At 43.3% G+C, this 22,679-nt stretch overlaps 2 protein-coding genes across 3 annotated transcripts in view; one reads left to right on the forward strand and one right to left on the reverse strand.

Annotated features, from left to right (window-relative positions):
- WIPI1 (WD repeat domain, phosphoinositide interacting 1) overlaps window positions 1–11,732 on the reverse strand; it is a 31,418-nt gene extending 19,686 nt beyond the window's left edge. Inside the window, exons 1-4 of the mRNA XM_036997277.2 lie at window positions 11,544–11,732; window positions 6,177–6,259; window positions 4,694–4,863; window positions 609–705 (exon numbers count right to left, since the gene is read on the reverse strand). Of these exons, the coding sequence (XP_036853172.2) occupies window positions 609–705; window positions 4,694–4,863; window positions 6,177–6,259; window positions 11,544–11,623 (430 nt within the window). The 5' untranslated portion in view covers window positions 11,624–11,732. The remainder of the gene's footprint in view (window positions 1–608; window positions 706–4,693; window positions 4,864–6,176; window positions 6,260–11,543) is intronic.
- Window positions 1–20,052, forward strand: part of ARSG (arylsulfatase G) — a 149,496-nt gene extending 129,444 nt beyond the window's left edge. Inside the window, exon 11 of one of the 2 annotated variants that reach the window (XM_073235827.1) lies at window positions 19,167–20,052. In XM_073235827.1, the coding sequence (XP_073091928.1) occupies window positions 19,167–19,189 (23 nt within the window). In that variant the 3' untranslated portion in view covers window positions 19,190–20,052. Of the gene's footprint in view, window positions 1–293; window positions 603–19,166 lie in introns of those variants that run through there. The other variant, XM_073235825.1, reaches the window with a different exon arrangement.
- The last annotated feature ends 2,627 nt before the right edge of the window (window positions 20,053–22,679 follow it).

Here is a 22,679-nt window from a genome sequence, read left to right on the forward strand (position 1 = left end):
CCCAGCCTACCACACGATGAAGGGCTTCTTTCTTGTTTACTTCCAGCTCATAAAACACCATCATCTGCTATTCCGATCTAACAAATCCAAACTATTCCCATACTTAAATGGCAAACTTATTAAACGGCGTCACATCCTGAGGATTTAGTAAAGTCTCGTATCCTAGCACATCACCCAAGTAGAGAGATTTCTTTGTGACATAATAAACACATTCCTCATGGTTTGGAGTGTCTTTCTTCCAGGTCAAAAGCTGCTTCTAATTATTACATCTGCTCTGTCCTCAACACCCACAGAAATAATTAGGGGTAAACACCTGTCCATGTCAGATGCATGGAATCTCCTACACATCTGCCTTAAATGCCTCGACACGGCTGCCCAGAGTGGGTCCCGGATTGCTGGCTGCAGCGGTGGCCAGGCAGCCCTCTGGCAGGGGCACAGCCTCCTTTAGCTGGTATCTGCCACCACTGAGGACAAAGCTTCAGGCTGAACACCGCTAAGACGTATAAAGCAAAACACCGCTTCAGGTCTTCAATCTAGGTGGACGTGCAGCTTGTGAAGGAAGCCCCTGGCTATGAGGTGTGGGGTGCGTGCCCCGCCTCCAAGCTCACCTGCTGGGTTTGCGGGAATCTCCAGGATGGTCTTCAACAGCTTCATGTCTTTAATGTTGTGAATGTAAATGGACTCCTCCAGGCACACCAGCAGCCTCTGTAATCACACACACCCTTGTCATCCCACTGAACCGCTCCTCCAAGAGACTCACCAAACAGAAATCACCCAGGTTTCACAGAAGGCCTAACTGCTTCTAAGCCTAGAGGAGGAAGAAGTTTGATGGTCAGTTTGGAGATTACGTTCATGATGTGCACATGTATACATGCACTACCCACGTGCACAGAAGCATAAAATACAAGAAATATAAGGTATTAAGAAATTTCATTTAGAAATTGAAATTCCTTCCTTCCTTCCTTTTTTTGTGTACTTTCTCTTCTCTTTAGCATGGGGGTTCCTGAACACTTCCTGGTCAGACTCATCTGCCATTTAGGACAATTTCTGGTGACCTTTTTGGTTGCTCTTCTCAGATGGGCTCCCTTCCGTTGTTCCTCACAAAGTTGCCCTCTGGGGCATATGTGGGGGGGTTCTTTGCTCCCTCTGTAGCACCCAATCTTAGGTTTTACCCTCTTTTAACTTCGCTCCACTTACAGTCTCCTCTGCACCCAGTAGTGCGCATCCTCTCCAGCCCTGGTAAAGGAATGGGAAAAGCCCCCCAGCCCAGTGTGAATGCCCTGTCCAGTGTGCAGAGCCCACACAGCCCCTGTGCCCAGCTCCTCTCACTGGGGCTCCCCCTCCCTGGTGTCCAGAGACCCTTCTCTTCCTCTTCACACGAACTTGTTGGGTTTAGAGCCTCTTTCCCATGGCTCTGCTCTCTACCAGGTGGCAAAAGGCCACGGGGTTAACATGAGTGCACAAAGGAGCAGAATGCATAGCTCAGCATGGTGCAGACATTCGATGCAACAAGCTCTTTCCCCACCCCGAGCAGCTGCCTACGCCTGACTCAGTCCTCAGGCTTTGAGGAACGTCCAAGCACCTAAGGGGCAAAGCTTGGACACTCCCTGGAGATCCTGGTTTGGGAAGTTTTAAACAAGTATCCCAGGTGATTCAGACACACACTCAGGTCTGAGAGCCACTGCTCTCAGGCCAGATCCTTTTATCCCAAGGAACACTGGGAAAGGAAGGTACCTAAAAATACTACCAAAAAAGGGCAGGCTCCCCTCCCAGTAGTGCGGTGGCTGCCTAATGTTTCCCAGTAAGACTTTTCACAGCTCAGAAAAATGGAGATCATCACTTTTACCAAGCAGAAAAAAAAAACTCAAACACCTTTCTCAATTTTAATTAAGGCTCTCTGGCCACAGGTCTGGGTGTTGAGAAGTAAAGCAGTTCTAACAGGGTCTCAAGATTGATGGCAAATAATAGTGTTTCTCCATGAGACATAGACTCTCTGATTTACCCGATCATTTTGTTTTGTGCTAGCACTTACAATAGGTTGGACTATAGTATTCTATGATTATTTATGTTCTTAGGTTTCCGAAACCCTCTTGTATCCCCACGCCCAGCCCCACATCCAATGCCCAGAATATTGGGTCCTTGGCATATGCTTCCTGCAGGAATAGCATCTCCATCTCGCTTGTCTGGTTATCTACATCTTTTCCCACCAGCTCCAACTGCACCACCTGCTCTATGGCCGACTTCAGGTCACCCCCACAGTGGCAACAGACTAGAATAAAATGGCGGGGAGAGGGCAGAAAACAGTGAGAGGAAAAGAGGAGGCGCTCTGTGTCAAGTTCATGCGAGGCACACTGCCGGGTGAGCACGACCCCTGCTAGCTGCTTTAACAACCAGTGTTCAGTCTCAGCAGAACCACGGGCTGGTCTACAGCTCAGCTCATTCCCTGCCACCATGGCTCCCATCTACTTGCCTAGGTTTTAGAAGTAATAACTCTGTTTATCAACTAAAAAAAAAATATGTATAGCACCTGCCCTTGAGCACCACAGATTTAGTTTTGGCTTCAGCGGCTTTGATCCAATCCATCTCCATCTGGATAACGAGGGCTCCTCAGAACAGATGGTCAGAGAACTGTACAAGTTTGCATATGGAAAGGCATCTGGTTTGTTCTGTGCTCCACAAAATACACTGCCTCAGTTAAAGGACAAGTGGATTAACATCAACTACAAATGAAAAATAGCACAATTACTAAATATTCTTCCTTTCTATATATTCAGAGGAAGGGAGGGCTTTCCTTTCCTCATCAGCCCCTACACAACTCTCTGATTTTTTGTTTTTTAAAAAAGGAACTGTGCTGCCTGCAGTGGTGGCCCCTGATCGGGGTAGGGACACTGGGGAACAGGATGCACTGCTCTCCCAGCTCTTCACTGGCAGAGCCTGGGCCCCGCAGGGCCCCTACCTGGCAGGGGGCTGCAGCAGTTGCCTAGACCAAAAACTGTCAAGGCTCAAACCTGGATGTTTTAGGAGAAGCAAACCCCAAACACTTTCCAGGTCTGTTCCAATCATCTTCTTAGGAGAAGAAATGTGAAAGGAGGAGAGAACTGCTCCACCTGGGTCCTGGTGGCAGCGGTGTTAATAGCTGAGCTGTTCTAGAGGCACTAATGTTCTTTAGAAGATGGGGAAGAGGATCTGAAAGTTAATGAGTGTTATATTGAGGAAAGGGTGGCATCTAAACGTTAACGGACTCAAGACACTTGAATAATCCTCTGTCTTATTTGCTAATGAAAATATCAGAGAGCAAGTAAGATAAAACTATACAAATAAATATCCTAGATACTATTTGAGGGTTCGATCTTTACAGGGCATTTGCTAAGCAATCTTAAAAAGACAATCGGATGCCAAAAAAGGATATTTAATTTTCATATACTGGCTACCACGATAGGCAAAGCAGAAAGTTCTGCCACCAAACTTAATGTGCTACCAACAGACTTCAGAGGGAGCACTTGAGCCAAGAATTGGGCTTCAAAGCCTTCAAGTCGAAGATTCTTAAGCTGCCTTTCCTCCCTTGCCAAGAACCTGGGTTTATTTTCTTTTTTATTCCTGCTGCTCCTCACTTAAAAATCCCTGTATTCTATTTCTCAGGCTATTTTCCACCACACTGCTTTATATAGACGTAAGTGGATACGCAATCAAAATAGTTGATCAACTCAAAGAAACAGTCTCTTTCTTCTCACAAACTTAAGAGGGCACGTTGTCTCATTTTTTAAAAGAAAATTACTTAGCACCTAAGAGTTAGGTAGGAGACAGAAGAAAACGTCCTCAATGAACGTAACAACCTCCACCAACCTGGGCATATAGATGAATGGATAGATCTACATGGTGATAAAAAAATCTTCCTGTTTGTTTATGTAATAGGCAGGCGGGAAAGAGATATTTATTGAGCATTTTTCTGCCTGGCACTGTTTTTTCCCACCAGGTCTTAGAATAGTGAACAAAATGGACAGTCTCTGTCCTCACAGGATTTAAAATCTAATATTTCAAAGGAACTTCTGCTAATACCCCAAATGCTTATTTAACAAATACTTACATTTTTTAAGGAAATGTCAGGAGTATTTGAGAAAAGAAGGATCCCTCCCCCAATAGATAAAACACTACATGAAAAATCTCAAGGGTTCGCTGGGACACATTAAAGAGAAAGCATGAGGCTGAGTGCCCGGCCCACTGGGGAGGCCCACGCAGGCAGCAAGAGAAGGGGCTCCAGAACTGGCCCAGGAGGGCCTGTTTCAGCCTCATTCTGCAGGCTTCATTCTGAGCAGCATTACTGCAGTCTGCATGTATGCCACCCCGTGCGGCCCGAAGCAGAGCAGCATTCCTCCGGTTTGAGCTAGCCCTGCAGGAGCGTACCGGACAGTTTGAGAGGCAGCTTTCCACCCAGCTTGCACCCAGGGGAGAGGGTTCGCCCAGCCAGTGGTACGAGACAGAGCACAGGACAGAAGGACCAGGGAGGCACAGTGCCGGAACGAGCTCACGGAGCAGACCCTTTTAACAATGCCCCCCTAATACTGGGCCTGAGTGTTAAAATGCCCTTTAGAATTTGGTGATTGGTTTGCAGACATTCATCTGGAGAGACAGTCATCCTTTCCTTCAGTTCCAGTGAGCAGAAGCTCTGCAACCTGGAAGGCTTCCCACCACATACCTGCCGGTTCAGCCTTATAGACAGGATGTTGCTGGAGTAGCTGTAATTGCAGATCTCCGTGCCCTTCTTGAAGTGGTAGACATTCATTTGCCGCGGCTTTGTGTGGCTGACCACCACCACCAGGCTGCTGGAGAAAAGGCGCTCCACGATGTAGACCTCGGGGACTTCATCTGGGAGGGAAAGCGGCCTGCGGTTACCCTGATTTCAGCCCCGCATGCACTGAGCGCAGCCTGGGCCCCTTAGCCGGCACTCTGTCTCTCTAGGTCCTGCTGATGGGTCACCCTCCCTTGGCACGCATCTGCAATGCTTTCTTTCCCCACTATGGTAGACATGCCATAGCCCTTGCAAATATCTGAAATGAAGAAAATGCTAGCAACCAGCAGACAGGGTCAGGATTCCCTGGGCTCCTCTTGTATGGCAGATCACGCCTCCAGGGACCTAGGGCCCCACTGTTTGCAAAACATATTTGGGAAGTTTGGACAATCTCAATCTACGCTTAGTCTCTGGGAGGTTCCAAAGGAGTGACTCCTGTGTCAGGGCCTCTTCTTTCAGAATTTTCTGGTCCCTGTTGCTAAGAGGTGTGGTACTGCCATGGGGATGGGGGCAGCAACATAGTCAATCTGCTGTGTCCCCTACCCATCTCACCGTTCTCTCACCCTCTTGGAATCCCTTTCCCATTGAGAGCAATCTGGTCATCTGTGTTATGACCAGGGAAGTACTTCTTTACTTAAGAAGGTAAATAAGTAAGCCTCCTGAGTGTCCATAGGTGGGGCCTCCTTGTCTTTCTGAGAACATTCTTTTCATATTCTTGACTTTTGTGTACTTGGGCAAGTTCCATAGGGAACAATATAGGACAGATACAGAGCAAAATATTCACAAAGATGGTATAATAAAAATTACATCTTACAAATAAATTAGGAGCCCAATATATTATTTGCCAAACCACTTATTTTCCAGGAAATACAAAGATTGTGTATTCTTGACTGCTATAATAGCACAAATTATTACTTACCCCGAGAGAATAAGACAGGCACATTTCTAAGTTGGATTTTTAAAATATTCACTAGAGGTACTTCAACATCTTTTTTAAAACAAGGAAAATATTTCCATGACTGAATGACTGTTACCAATATTCTGCAATGCCAATATAAGGGCAAAATAAAATTCTTAAGTAAATTTTGTTTGACAATTATAAATGTTGACAACTGTGCACAGTAGTATATAAAAAAGAGTCAACAGTATGGTTTCAAACAAAGAGTTTCTTACTATAAAAAGAAAATGTTACCTAAGCTATTGCCAGATCATACAAAGAGCTTAGTTGTGTTTTTTAAGACAAGTAGAAGCAATGATTTATATTTAAACCTGGAACATACTTCCTTAGGTTTGACAGGGAAGGGACGGAAATGCAGAAAGCTCAGGAGCATCAAAGATTAAAGTCTAGAGGGAGGATATGGTGTCCCTGAGATCACACACACACACTTACTGCTTCCGTGGACTTGGTCTAGGTGCTCCACAGAACTCAAAGAAAACAGCTTATAACCAGTTTTGGTTCCAATTGCTAGGGATCTGTGGGAGATAATAACAGCGTGAGGATAACAACAGGTACTGTGTTCTAATCACATATCTGCCTGAAGATAGATAGCCTCTTCCCCCCGGCCTCATAAGGAACAGAAAAACATACATCCTCAGGCACTTAAATATTTGCTAACTTGCTAAATGATAAGGCTCACCTTGTCAGGTGGGCAAGTACAGTAAAAGGGAGAAGATTAAAGACAACTGTACACACAAATGTGAAATTGTGAAGAGATCTGAAACTGCATGGGCTCTACCATGAAATGAAAATGTCCAACCCACCAGACCCCACGCTTTACTAACTGGGCAGAAATGGGAAAAATGGAATGTTTAAAAATATTCATCATGGTGCTATTCCCAACACAATCAGGGATCTTCTGGTTGAGAAGTACTTTACCAAGAGGTAAACTATTTTTTATCTCCTCTTTTTGCTTAAAAAAGAAGTATATGATTATGGTAGTCATAGTAGGTCATTAGTAGGAAAAATTAATAGATGTTCCCTTTGATCAATGTCCATGAAAATTTCCTGGATAATTTATATCAGTAGCTCTCATCCCTGGATAGACATTAAACTTACTTGAGAAGCTTTAAAAAAATACTGATGGCTGATTACCCCAGCTTCCCTGGCCCTGAGCTTTTTATTTATTTGATTTTTTTAAGTTCAACTGTTCTAATGTGCAGCAGGGGTTAAGAAGTCTGCTATGTTCCACAAAGCTAGATCACAACCAACCAACAAAACAAAACATAAATGCTTATCTAGGGCAATGTGGCTAAAAAAAAAATCTGTTTTCTTAATTTTTCCACTTTCCAACCAATAGATAAAGACAGAATATGAACCCAGGTTTCCTTGGCCTCAGGATGAAAGCAAATGTTCAGTAGCCGGGAATCCCCGTCCAGCTCTCTCCTGCTTTGCCCTCATCACCTCAGTGATGAACAAAATCTAATGCAGAGAATATTTAGAATAAGCAGTCTGACCCTGAGCACTTCAACCCTGGGAAAATGGGATGTCAGAACTGAAATGGACCTTAAAATGGTCCAGTTGAGCCTAAAAATTTGCCCAACTTCATTTAAAATAAATACATGAAAAGGTGAGATTTGTTCTTCACAGGGCAATGTATACTAAAATAAGGATCTTACTGTTAGAAGCCTGGATGGCCAAGGCTCTTGTTTCACTAGCCTAAAAAAGAGAAAGTCACATGCTTCTTTCTGGAATTTTTTTCCTACCCAAACATTTGGTCTTCCCTGGGGTAGGAATAGGAGACTACACTCAAATTTTAATCAGTGAGGTAGCTGCTTCTGTTCCTTAGCCCTCCAACCTGCTGAGTGGCTAAAATGGAATGTCAGACATCCACCTAAGAGTGGCAATGTGCTCAGAACTGGGTTTGGTATCCAGAACAACAGCATTAATGATGACAAACAGCAACAAAATAGCAAGCCAATCTTAAAACTTCAAAATACATCTACAGGCAAAAGAATGAAACTGGATCACTATGGTACACCATATACAAAAATTAATTCAAAGTGGATTAAAGACTTTAATATAAGAACCGAAACCACAAAACTCCTAGAAGAAAACTGGTAAGTTCCTTGACATCAGCCTTGGTGATTTTTTTTTTTTTTTTTTTTTTTTGCTATGACTCTGAAGGCAAGGGAAACAAAAGCAAAAAATAAACAAATGGGACTATGTCAAACTAAAAAGCTTCTGCACAGCAAAGAAAACCAATTATATGAAAAGGTGAAAGGTGACGTTTGTTCTTCAAAGGGCAGTAGATATTGAAATAAGAAATTTACTGTTACAAGCCTGGATGGCCAAGGCTCTTGTTTCACTAGCCTAAAAAAGGTCACATGGTTTTCCCACAAGGAGTTAATATCCAAAATATATAAAGAACTAATAAAATTCAATAACAACAACAAAAAACAGTCCAATTAGAAAATGGGCAGAGGATCTGGATAGACATTTTTTTCCAAAGATGACACACAGATAGCCAACAGGCACATGAAAAGATGCTCAACATCATTAATCAGGGGAATGCAAATCAAAACCACAGTGAGAGATCACCTTACACCTGCCAAATGGCTATTATCAAAAAGACAAGAAATAACAAGCATAGGAAAGGATGTGGAGAAATGAGAACCCTTCTGCACTATTGGTAGGAGTGTACATTGGTGCAGTCACTATGGAAAACAGTATGGAGGGTCCTCCAAAAATTAAAAATAGAACTACCATATGATCCAGTAGTTACATTTCAGGGTATCTATCTACAGAAAACAAAGCACTAATTTGAAAAGATATATAAATCCCTATGTCACTGCAGCCTCATTTACAGTAGCCAAGATACAGAAACAACCTAAGTGTCCATCCATGGATGAATGGATAAGAAGATGTGGATAAATGGATAAAGATATATACACACATGATACAATGGAACATTATTCTGTCAAAAAGAATGAAACCTTGCCATTTGCAACAACACGGGTGTACCGTGAGGATGTTATGCCAAATGAAATAAGTCAGATAAAGACAAATGCCACATGATTTCACTTATATGTGGACTCTGAACAAACAGACAAAACAAAACAAAAGCCAGACTCAGAGATAACAGAGAACAACAGATTGACGGTTGCCAGAAGGGAGGGAGTTGACGAAGCAAAATGCATGAAGGGAATCAAGAAGCATAAACAAACCTCCAGTAATAAATAAGTCATGGGGCTCAATGTACAACGTGGGGGATACAGTCAATACTATTTATTTAACTTTGTAGGTTTACAGACAGTAACGACTTATTGTGATGATCATTTCACAATGAATACAAATGTCAAATCACTAAGTTGTACACCTGAAACTAATATAAGATTGTATGTCAATTATACTTCAATTTATAAAACATTTTTCTACAATTAGAAAAACACCTTCAAAATATACTCTGTAGTGATTACTATTTTTAAACATTCTTCACATAGACTTTTCACATGAAATAGAGGCATTTAGTTGCAAACTGAGGACTGTAAAACTTGCAAGTAAGTAAAAAAATGTTGTAACTGGAGTCTAATAATATTAACCAAAATATTTGGGGATTTAAAATAATTTTCAAACATAATTCCTGCTCCTGAAACAGAAGAATTTTATATATGAGAAAATGGCAGTGTGATCACTATTATGTTTTCAATGATTGATGATCAATGGCCACAAAAATACTCTGAATCAAAGAATTCAGACTAAAACCTTATTTTATCCATAGGCCTTTCTGTAGGAAAAAAAAAAATCTCATTACCTTTCATGGGCATAGGGCTTGGGACAAATACCTATCGCCAATCAAATGAAGAAATGTACCCCAAGTCCCCAGCACAATGCTAATCATGAAGTATTCGTGGATAAAACTGGTGAAGGTTAGTGGTAATAACAGACCCCAAACTTAGACTACATTTAACAGAAAAAGACACACTGTATTCAGTAAGTAGACTAACTTATTTTAAATCCAATGTCATACCCTCTGTGGCTCAAAGCAACTGACTGTGACAAAACTGTTATTTATAGGTGAGACAGACCTGTCCAGCAGAGCCTTCATCCAAGAAAACAGAACGGACAGTAGAGACTAAGGAAATGAATTTTGCAGGCACCCTACAGTTTTGAAAACATTCTCAATCAATTATTATAGAAAGCTGGGATTTAACTAGAGTGAAAATTAACATCACTTAAAAAAATTGAATAAACAATGTTACAAAGAAAAATTTAGAACATTTACTACTAATAAGCAAACTAGCTCTCCTCCCTAACCTGGGTTCAGTTGGGAAGGAAAACACCCAGGCATTTCAACAGCCAGCCCCTCTTGCAAAATGTTTCTTACAAAACATCAGAATTTTATCAAGACCATCATTTCTGTAAACTGCAGGCCTCAATCCATGAGTGGATCCTAAAAACAATTCAGTGAGTCACAGATGGCTTAAGAAAAATAAATAGAAAACACCAGAGGGTATCACACATAATAAGGGTAAACACCATTTTACGAATTGCTTGTCAGTGATATTACATGTATATGGGTTTTGGTGAGGGGTGTTGTAAGATGCATTTCTTATTGTGGGTTGTAGAAAGCTTGAAAGTTACTCATCTAACCAAGCTGTCTGGCTACCAGATTACATGATTACACAGTTTTTTCAAACAAAGGCATATTGTTTGGCACAGGGTGTTTTTAAGCAGAATCACAAAGGGAATGGAGTTGCTTATGTTACACGCTGGCCTTAATTACACCACTGAATGTTCAATATTAGCATAGCCCAGTCCCAGGCAGCCAGAGCACAAGACTGAAGCTGACTCCAAACAAGGAACCCAAGAAACTGGTACAGCAGGAAGTGGGAGATTGGGAAGCGGTCATCCCTGCTTGATGCTCTGGGTGCACATTCCAAAGAGATTATTCCATATGGTCCTCTGGCCTGGCGTCTAACCATTTCATGAAAAGAGGGAAGGAAACAGGCGTTTGCTTCCGAGGGACCGAATCCAGACGTCTTAAACACAGTTCAGCAACTCCTGACTCTCCGGCCAAATCCAAAGGTGAACATCAAGGTGGAACATTAAAAATCCACTCAAAAAGCAACAGGGTGGAGCTCCTGCTTCTCGTTGAAGGCAGCCTGAGCCAGGGAAAGGGCTCTTGGACTTGGAGAGGGAGAGCCTGCATTGCTGAGTGGGAGAAGTGAAAACACAGGGAGAGGGATGGAAAGGTCTGACATCCTGAGCGGGCAGGCGAGATGCCCCGCGCAGGGGCTGGGACAGGAGCTGGCCTGGCCGCAGGGATAGGCTGCCTCTTTGTCCGAGGCCCAGCCCAGATGCCACGTTGAGACGCTCAAAGACAAATGGGAAAGTTTTTCCTGTACTCCCATCTTCCTGGGCCCCAACTACCTCGCCTCGGGTCAGCTAGCAACTTCCTTCCCCCCCCCATCTTCTTTGTCTTGGCCTCTGCCCCTCTTTCCCCGGACACCCACCCTGGCACGAACCTCTCCCATACCGTATTCCTTAGCTCTCTCCAGCCCCACTCGCTCCCTTCACGCCCGCTGGCCTTTTGGCTCCCGACCCGAGGCAAGGGCTGGGGGCGCACAAACCCCCGCTGGGGGACGCGGTAGGCGGAGGCGGTGGCCACCCGGACCAGGGCCTGTGCAGGGCAGCCGGCCGTGCCGTCCAGGCCCTCAGGGGCGTAGGCCTGCGCCTCTCGCAGCAAGTGCCTATGGGACAAGACCCCTGGCCGCGACTGTTTCCCCACCTCCCGTCAGGGCTGGCGCGGCAGCTTACGTGCAGTCCTGGTTGAAAGAGAAGCAGCTGATCGCCGCCTCGACCCTGCCTGGGGGGCCGTCCGCGGCCTCGGCCTCCATCGGGGGCTCGACCCGCGGAAGCCGCAGCTACGAGCCGGCGACAGCCACCTCAGCAGCCCGCTGGCGCGGGCTCCGCGGGCCGGGTCGCCGGCCCGGCTCCACCCCTGGACCCGCCCAGTCCCCGTCTGGCCCCGCCCCATCCAGCTTGCCCCGCCCCTCCCCGTCCGGCCCCTCCCCTCCAGCTGGTCCCCCGGAACCCTGCCCCTGAGAGGGCGGGGTCCAGATCTGAAGCCACCATTGGCCATGAGCCAATGCGCTGCGCCCCCTCTGACCAATTGGTGACGGCTATGGGCGGAACCTCTCTGCTGGAGGTCCGCCCCCAGAACCTGGCTACGGCTCTCCATAGGGCGAAGTCGCGTGACTCAGAGGCTGCAGGCCACGTGGTGGTGTTTTCATCGCTTGAACCGCGGGGCGTAGCGCGAGCCAGAGTGCCTTTGGTGCCGCCGCAAAGGGGCCTGGCGGACGGGCCCCTTCCCATCCCACCCCAAACCTCGTTACGTGTAACTGTCTGTCAGTTAAGCTTACAGAGTTTAGTAGAGAGAGTTGGACGCCAGAGCCCCACCCTTTTGCAGAATCTTCAAGCTGTTCTCAGAAAGTTTTTCTAAAACCGGGATGCTGAGGCCAGACAGATGTGAAATTGTATTACCGATTGCCCTGCCGTTGAGAACTCTTTACTACATGACAAGCCCTGTGTATTACTTCGTTGAATTCTTATAGAAAATTTTGTGGGTTAAGTGTAATTATGCCCAATTTAAAGTGTAATTAGGTCCTATGTGAAAAAGCCCTGAAAGCATGCGGCTGCCAAACAATCTGAAATAACACAGTAAGTGGTAAAATGGGGATTTTGTCTTATTTCAAGACCCATGCACCAAACGACTCTGCTAGACAGTATTTGGCGAAGCCTGTCTGATTTGTAGCTTCAAAAAAATGAAAGAAATGTGTACAGGATGGTGCATTTTATGAAGGGGATAAAATCTTGAAGAACACACAGTAAAAAACTCACATGACTCACATGATTTGAGATGAATCCTCACAAGTCTCTCTTCCTAAGCTAAATTCATGTGCCATGTAGAATACCAACACAGTTGATGAACCAGTAGCTCTGCTAAGCTTTGGATTTATATAATTCCTGACAAATTTTTAATTCAGCTTTACAAATTTTGGGATAAAGTGACATTTTAGTTATTGTTATACCCCAGTATTTCAAATTGGAATTATGCAAATTTACCTAATTTGTGACAAAGCTGTATATATAACTTTACATATAAAAAAGCTATATATAATACACCCACACTTTGAAAACTTGGACCTAGAATGGGTGAGTGAAGAACACTGTTTCGCTTCAGCTATTCTGGTTGGATTTCCGTTTCGGGTTTTCTAAGATGCAAATAAGAGCTTCTTCTCTCAATGCTAATTCTTTCTCTCAACTGATGTAAAAATAGTTCAGCTCATAGATCCACAGATGTTGATTGCTCTTTAGTTGATTGTGTGGTGTTGTATAAACGGTCCTACGTGAAAAAGAGCTGTTGTTTGGAGCCTTTAACTTTATTATTTTTGTGACCTCTCAGATCAAAATGCTTCTCCTGCCACTCCAGCTCAGCCAAATGCTGTCCTGTTTAGAAAAGCAGGGTCTGGCATGCTAGGTTGTTGGGAGAATTGCATATAGTGCAGAATTAAGGTTTTTAAAGTGGAAGCTGTTATTTAATGAGTTTGGGCTTTATGGGGTAAAATTGGGAGCTGGTGATAGTTTTTCAGCAGGAGTGTTTCATGATAAAAACTGTGTTACAGGCAGATAAACTCGGCCAGGGTGTGCAGAACAGATTAGGAAGGGGAAAAGCCTAGGCTAATGTACAATTCTAGGAGTGAAGGGATGTGAGATACAGGCTATTGGACGGCAGCAATGCCAGAAAGATTAGGACAAACCCAAGAGGTTTCCTTTTTTAATGAAAAATATTTGACATATAACATTGTCTAAATTTAAGGTATACAGCCCGTTGGTTTGATATATTTACATATTGTAATATAATTGCTGCTATATGTATAATTGCACCTCTATTATGTCACACCAAGAGCTATTTTGAGACAGTGCTGTCCAAAAGGATGTGAGCCACAGAGGTGAACCCCATATGTAATTTTAAGTTTTCTAGAAGCCATGTTAAAAAAGGTAAAAATAAATGGACAAATTAATTTTAATAGTATTCAGCAAATATGTCAAAATATTTCAATAGGTTATCAATGTAAAATGATTAATCAGCTAGTTTAGGTTTTTTTTAGCATAAGTATTTAAAATCCAGTGTGTCTCTTACTTTTTTTTTAATGTTTACAGAACCTTTATTCATAATTGCTAAAAACTGCAACTAACCCAAATGAACTTCAGCTAGGTAAAGGAAAAACAAATAGTGGTAAATACCCATAATGGAATACTGCTCAGCAACAAAAACCCAGTGATACACACAACCACTGAGAAACCTGAAACTTATTATGTTAAGTGAAAGAAACCAGACTCAAAATGTTCCATACTCTTTAATTCCACTTTTCTGCTCTTCCTGAAATGCCAAATGATAGGGAAATAGAACAGATGACTGATTGCCAGAAGACTGGAGAGAGGAGAGCCTGTATATAAAGTGGTATGAGGAAACTCTGGAAATGTTCTTCTTATGGTGATGGTTATATGACTGTGTACATTTGTTAAGCTCATAGAAATGCTCACTAAAGTGAGTGGATTTTACTGTATGTAAAACATACCTCAAAAAACCTGCTATATATAAAGTATGTTAACATCCTATCATGAGCTGGTGGGGAAGTGGATTAAGATTCGATCAGACATGGTCAGGACTTGAGCAACTGGTCTGGGGCAATTGGCCAACAATCTAAAATGCAATAGTGAAGGTGGTGTGACCAAATTTCCAAGCATGCATATCAGGTAAGTTGTGGTTCCAGCAATGAGACTCTCAGGACAGTAATGACAGTCAGGTAGACTCTTCTTAGTGGGGAATAGAAATGGCTACACCTCCTGGTTAAAATAGGACACAATCAGCCTCATGACCACAAGAACAGGGTCTGACCCCAGGAAGGAACTGCCGTATGTCAAGGTCCAGCCCAAACCATTAGACCAAGGCAGGACTCCAGTCATTACACCTTGGATTCTCTGGACTTCTTTCTGTTTTTGCAATGTCACGTTTTTTTTAAATCTTATTTTTTAAATTTTGCTATCATTAATATACAATTACATGAGCAACACTGTGGTTACTAGATTCCCCCCATTATTAAGTTCCCACCACAGACCCCATTACAGTCACTGCCCGTCAGCGTAGCAAGATGCTATAGAATCTATTTACCCTATATCTTGATTTGCACTAGCTACAGTGTAAGTGCTCCTGTGGCTGGTAGCTATTTTACTGTTCAGTGGAATTTTGAGAGAATAAACCACAGGGCACGGTGGCTGATGGGGAGGTTGGGTACCAAGGAGGAAGAGGGAAGAGTTAAAGCTGATTCTATGGTTAGGAAAGGGAAGCTTTCAGAAACTGGATGGGTGGACAGGTATTTAGGAAGATAGTTTCAGGCATGTCAAGGTAACAGAACTGAATGCTTGTTGAATTAAGGTTCAGGCCTAGGGATGTAGGTATGGAAGAAAACCGATTACCTTCCCAGCCCTGCCTTTCTTGTCAATGATTCCCCTTGTATGTTTACAACTGTGCCAATGGCCCACCATCCACCACCGCCCATGTGGAAGAAATAACTTCCCAGGGCTGCCTCATCTGGTTTCATTTTTCCCAAGACAACACAGAAATCTATATTTTTATATAAATTTGTACTTACATAAATCTTTGTTTATTTTGTATAAGGTTGTGCTCTTATGTAAACACTTTAAATGTTGACAACTAATTCTTATTTTTAAAAAAACACTGTGTGGGAAGAAGACATCAGCTGGCTGGCTGTGGTCTGCGGAGGGTCAGTGTGTGACCTCTGCTGGAGGTGTAAGCTGCCTCTTGGAGAGGCTCCGCCCTCAAAAACAATTCCCAGAAGTCCATTCTTATAAAAAGACAAAGAAAAGATTACGAATACATGCAGAGGTATTGAGTTCAGTTATTGTTGAGCTGGTTTTTATTTTTTTAAGTTCCAGTTCTAGTTCTAGGTTCTGTGGGAGAGAAAACTTATGATTTGAATGTTGGGCTTATGGCACCCTAATCCTTCCACATTTTTAGAACAGAAATTTCAATGTTCAGTAACATAGGCAAAGGATATCCTGAGGAGGAGAGGGACACATCAGTTTACTGCCAGTGGGAACAAGAGTTCGGCTTTTTCTCCTGCCAATTGAAATTCCTAAGCATCTGTCTTTTCCAAGAAAAAACTGTCCATTATTTCTAGGGAAATCGGTAAATCAACAAACGTTGGAAGAATGACCCCGAACTCTGAAAATCAAGCATCCTTGTAATACAAAATTGCAGGCCGCAATCCAACTAATGGGAAAACTTCCTATTTATGTAACACTCAGGTTTTAATTTTAAAATGCCAAGGAGGGCATGCACAGCGCATTAACAGGGGAAGCTGGAAATGAAACGTCCTGCCTGATGCAACCCTCGTGTCACCCATATGGTTTCCCAGAAGACCCAACTGTCTATAATTAGAGTAACTACTAGGTGAGCAAACACCACTCCGTTCCTCTTCTTTTTATAAAATCCATTCTATTTTTATAAAATCAAGTCACAGGAAGTGATTTCCTTTTTCTTTTCTGATATGTTTCCACACTCAGAACGTGAGCTGACAAAGAGCAGAGCCACAGCAGACAAGTATATGGTGGTGCTTTGAGAAAAGAGTAAGGGAGGAAGGGCCTGGGGACAATACAGAATGAGTGATTTGGGGACGAGGAGGAGTGAAGGGTGAGGTGTCACAAAGAGAAGGAAGCTCAAGGAGTCAGCCCCACAGTTCTGGAGTAGGAGGGGAGAGTTTGGACTGCACGGTGGTTTCTCAGAAAGGGCGTGATCCCATCGGATTGGCAAACAGGAAGCCCCAGCCAGAGGTATGGCTGAGCAGCATGCACAATTGGCCTTTTTCATTACTAATCACAGGTGCTGTCTGAATGAGAATGCGTAGCTGTACTGGATGAACAGTCCCTGATATATGCCTTTGCTCCCAAAACGGAACCACTATTTCTGGTTTTATTGATTAAGAAAGGGAGGGCAGAGGGGCAAAAACCAACAGCCATTCTAATATTCCTTGGCTTACATACTTCCTCAGAAGATCAAGAAACAATGACAGTTAATTAAAGAGTAAACTGGTGTTCTTGTCTTCATTTTTCCCCTTACCTTTCTTATTTTTACTTCCAGAATAATATTCCTAAAACACCCAGGCAAATCACAAGGTCTCCACGAGGCAGATCTTGCTGATCAGCTTATATTCATGAAGACACTATAGTTGTGAACATACTTGAGCTAAGGGTCTGTTACTCCAGACAAGGTAGAGAAGTTCAATCATGGAGCTTCTGTTCATTGGGACATCTTAAGACCAGCCAAAATTACAGAGAAAGTTCAGCAGGTCAGCCAAATACCCTGACTTGAGTTTTAGTGTATAAAGACACATATCTGGAAGTGGAAAATAAAGCTTTATAGCAAGCTTGACTTGAAGCCCCATGCATCTTCTCGTTGAATGCCCACTACATCTGTCCTGTCTAGAAGACTGCCCCCATTGTGAAGCTGTGTAAATCAAGGTCGAGAGATGTTGGCTAAGTTGAGAAAGATCTTAGGGCAGTTTGCGATTCCCAGGTCACCGTTTCACACTGCCTTTCCGACTGCTGTGGCTCAAGGCTAAAATGGAATTGGCATCTTAACCTGTACTCCATCCTATAAAGAGACAGAGAGGTGAAGGTAGAGAGAAAGAGGCAGCAAAGAGCTAAGGAGGCCACCAGGTAAATGCAGCCAGGAGGGTGTGGAGTCCTGCACCTTTACAAAGCTTTGTGTACATTTGTCAGAAGTCCTGCTAGAGGGGTCTAAAGACATCTTTTGCTCCCAAGAAAAGGGTCAACCTGCAATTATGGGCAGGGGTGGCTCGTTGATAAGTGGCGCTGTAGGACTCCAAGTTTCTTCCTGGTCTAGAGGGATGGCTTTTGGGCTGGTGACCATTCTTTGGAGCGCTTATCTGGGAAAAAGGTGCTTTGGGGAATGGGAGAGAAGGCTAAGACTCATGATTCTTGGTGAGCAGTGCCATCTAGGGACCTGCAGTATTTAATACTAGAAGGGATGAAGAGCTGGTCCTGAAGCCCCAGAAGAGTCCCTGAGGCTCCCCACAGGTGATCCCCAAACCCCTTTACAGTCTATACATGAAAACACAAGAGGCCCCATTCATCACATCCTCTGCTGAAGGAAGAGTTTGGAAGACATTTGCATATTCATTCATCTGACACATTTTTATCATGTGCCTATTATGCATCTGGTTCCAAGTCCTGTGATGTGCCACGGGACAAAATAAATAAAAGTCCCTGCCCCATGGGCAAAAACCATAAGCCAATAAACACACAAACAATAAAATGGAGACCAACTCAGATGGTGATGAGGGCTAAGAAGAAAAATAAAACAGTGAAATGCATTGGGAAATATTGGAAGTAGATTGCACAGAGATTGGGCAGGGAGGGAGTCCCTGGAAAGTATTCCATTGGAACAAAATCCCTTAGGAGAGAAGGGAACAGCTTGAGCAGCACATGGGGAAAAGCATTCATGGCAGAAGGAATACAAGTGCTCTTGGGTGGTGTTTGGAGAAAAGAGAAAAAATAGGAAAAGAGAAATGTTAACGCCTGGATTCTGGGGGAAGGATGGAAACTACCAGACATTCTGACTTACATTTAATCAGAATTACTCAACAGCTGTGTTGAAAGTAAATTGGGGATGTCTTGGGAGGTTCACAGTCAGTCCAGCGTGCTTAACCACTCCAGAAAGCCCAGCGTTAGGTTTGTTTAACATTGCTGAGCAAGTAGTTGCCGAGCTCATTTAGATCTTTCTTCCAAGGGGTCCCACTATTTTCTTGTGGGATCCGAGAAAGTGAAAATCGGCCCTGATAAAGCTGACTGTGATGTCCCCGACAGTTGTAAACAAGGCCAGCACGAGGCCAACAGACAACAGTTTCTCCCAGGGCCACACCACAGTTGCAAAATGACTAACGTTAAGTGACTAATTCTTTCTTATCAGTGCCTTCCCCAGGCTCGCTCCGCTCCTCCCACCTCCTGAACAATGATTTCTGAGATAACTATTAAAATACCACCCTTCATGACCACCTCTATCCTCGACCTGATTCCTGTTTCTCCTACCCTTCCCACCTTAGAATCATATATCACAAACCCAAATCCTACAAAAATCCCCTCTCGGGGACACCCCATGGTTCACTTGGTGTGCACACCCCCTGGCTGCTGAAAGTTAACACAGCTCACACGGACTGGGTGAGCTTGGTGGTTTTTACCTATAACTGTTATGTTGATGTGATGAATTACATTGATTCATTTTTTAATTGAGGTGAGACTCCCATTAAAGGAACCTTTTTTTCTTTTTTTTTGCAGCACAATATATTGCCTGGCTATAGTATTTGGGTATGTATGTTAATAGGTATTGATCTAACACCACTGTGAACTCTATCTTGAGACAGAGCAGCCCACAAAGAAAACCTCAGAATGTACAAGAGCAATAAATATCAAACTTTCTCAAGTGTGTAAAGAAGAAATACCAGCCATTTCTGGGATCATCTTATGGAAATCTGGCCACCACGGGTCCAGGTGGCTGGTGTTAGCAGTGCTGAACTTTGAAACATATCTCCACACTTGGGCCCAATGACTTTTATGTCTGTCACTAACACATGCTTGAATGTGTTAAACGGACCGGGGCCCTTGGTATGGATGAAAGCCCTTCTTTTTACAGTGGAAGCCTCCATCATGAAGGTTGGTGAGACTGAAGATGCCCTGTGCTTTGGTGAATACACAGTGTCAATTGCCTCTGGCCACGTGAGTGTGGGTCAGAACGATGTCTGGGTCAGACGTGTGTGGATCCACCCCAGAGTGAGGAGATCATGTCGATCCTGAACACTGGATAATTCTACATTCTCCATGTGTTAGTAGTCTGGTCCCGCAGATGGCTTTGGCCCAATTATGTGGATATTAATTCATGATGCATCAGTTTACCACCAAGTATCCACAGATTTCCCTTTCCTTTCTCTGTATTAGATTCCACCAGCTGCAGAAATCTGTCGTAAAGACAAAACTCCTGATAAAACTATACATTACCATCCTTCAACCACTAAATTCTGAACAGCACTTTGAGCAGCTGACTTGAAGGCCCTGTTTACAGAAGACTGTTCAGTATAAGTGACTGCGTCACTTTTACTGGGTTGATCTGAAAATACAGCCACCACGGAATTGTTTCCGTGTGTGTAGGGGAAGGCGGGGCAAAGCAGTCCCATCGATCTGCGAGGTCTGTGGGGGCGGGTGGGGTGGGGTGGTGGTGGTGGTGGGTCAGAGAGGACTCATTTCTTCAGAGAATTCACAGTAAATGCCTGATCCATGCTGGCCTTTCTACAAAAAAAAGATGTTCACTGTTTCTTGTCAATGATGTCATTATGCTACTTTGATCTAACCAGAAATACAGTGGGCCATGAAAATTAGATTACCAGTTTATTATAAGAGGATGTAACTCAGGAACAGCCAGATGCAAGAGATGCATAGGGCAAAGTATGTGGGAAGGGGCATGGAACTTCCAGGCCCTTTCGGGGCACACCATTCTCTCAGCACCTCCCTGTGTTCACAACCTGGAAGCCCCAAAATTAATCTTTTAAGATGAACAATTCAGTGGCATTTAGTACATTCACATCCTTGGACAGCCACCACCTCTATCTAGTTCCAAAACATTCCCAACACACTAAAAGAAAACTCTATACCCATTAAACAGTTATAAGCAACCACCAGTTACCAGCTCCTGGCAACCACCAATTTGCTTTACATTTCTATGTATGTATCTATTCTGCATATTTCATATAAATGGGGGGGGGTCATACAATATGCGATCTTTTGTGCCTTGCTTCTTAGCATAATGTTTTCAAGGCTAATCCTTATTCTAGCATGTATCAGTATTTCATTTCTTTTCATGGCTGAGTAATATTCCATTGAATGAATGTATGTACCACAATTTGTTTATAAATTCATCAGCTGATGGACATTTGAGTTGTTTCCACCTCATAGCTGTTGTGAATAGTGCTACCACGAACCTGCCTGTACATGTAATTAATTGAGTATCTGTTTTCAAGTCTCTTGGGTATATATGTATATATATATATCTAGGAATGGAATGGCTTGGTTATATGGTGGTTCTATGTTTAACTTTTTGAGGAACAACAAACCATTTTCCCCAGAGACTGAACCATTTTATGTTCCCATAGCATTGTACAAGGTCTCCAATTTCTTCACTTCCTTGGTAACACTTGTTGTTTTCTGTTTTAATTTTAAAAAATTACCACAGCCGACTCCATGGATGTGAAGAACACTGATGTTTTATGCCATGACTGCAAAATTGCAAACTCTTGGGACATCCAAGTAATGCTGGGCCCCCCAGCACTCTCCCTGAAGTAAAGCTATTCTATATTCTCAAGGCTTCTACACCCATTCTGGGTCACACTCTAACACCTGAGCAACAGAGCTTTGTATCATATAGAAACTTGTTCAGTTTCAACACACAAAGCTCAAATGTGAGTCCACAGGGTCAAGTCAAGAGATCGATATCTAAAGCTGACCATGGGCTGCTCCTCTAGCATGTTCTTTCCATTCTTATGTATTATTCTCCCAGTTAAACCCCTTAATGCACCACCAGTTCTTCAGATGTGTTGGGACGTGACTGCATCCCAGCTGTGCTTTGGCTGAGACATCACCACTACATAGGTTTCTTGTTAGGGTGGAAAGTGGTGCCAATCACGCAGCTGATACAGAAGGATAAATCACTTCGGAAACTTGTGCCTTTGGTTCCTTTGACTGTGAGGATCCTGTGTGACATCAAAGAGGGAATGTCTCAGAGGTAGTTAATAATAGGTATCCTGGGCAAAAAGTAGGTATATGGGACTGAGAGAGAGAACCAGAATCATTGGTGAGGAAGTACTGGCTGAAGCCATGAGAGGAGTAAGATAGAATGAAAAATGTCAGTTGATAAAGAACTGGAATGAAATATCCTGGTTTGATGTTTTGAGTATTCCTTTAATTTTAGGAATGCTGTCAGAAAGGAGTGGCTTGTGTGCTGAGCTGGCTGCAACAACTCTAAGTCACACATTGTGGATGAGTGAGAACCTCTGTTATAAATGGAAATGTGCCCTGGCAAGTGCTCATTGGCTACAAGTGAATGCACCAGGTTACCTTGGTACCTATTATCTACATGATCTCCTATTTTGCTTATTGATTGGAAATATGCATGAGGAATCAAAAGCTGGTGTGGTTTTTCAAAACCACAACTGAAAGGTTTCACTGCTGCTTATTTGAAGTGTGTATGACTTAGACTTTTCATTTTTTTCTCTGAGGACAGAAATGTCCTTTGGTGGGTTTCTAATTTTTTATGGAAGTTTGGTTCCAGAGGCTATTTAGAAGGTGTTAGGAAAGATATCAAGTGGCCCAGACATATCTTAAAATATCTGAAGAGGCCATTTCCTAGGCCCTCAGGTCTCTCTCCTCTTTTTCCCCAGGGATATATTCCCACTTGTGGGGGTTTAAGTAAGCCTCTATCTACAGATGGCCCTTGTCTGACCCCACTCTCTGGCATGCTCTGCCTGCCTCTGACTTTCATCCCAGAGCACATCGACGAATACTTCCACTGGCATTCATGGTAGGATCTCTTTCTCCTGAGTTCTTGCAAGAATGCTGCTTCAGCAACTCCCAGGAACTAGTGGGAGAGTTGTCTTTTAAAAAGAGATTTATCATACACCAAGGGCAGGAATCACATATTTTGCACCATCTTATGCATTGACTATTTGTGTGGCAGGCTGCTATTTTCCATTCTTCTTTTCTCCCAGTCCATGAACATAGTATAGATTCTTAGGTCCTCTTGCC

This window comes from Manis javanica, chromosome 4, assembly GCF_040802235.1.
Source record: "Manis javanica isolate MJ-LG chromosome 4, MJ_LKY, whole genome shotgun sequence".
Taxonomy (NCBI): domain Eukaryota; kingdom Metazoa; phylum Chordata; class Mammalia; order Pholidota; family Manidae; genus Manis; species Manis javanica.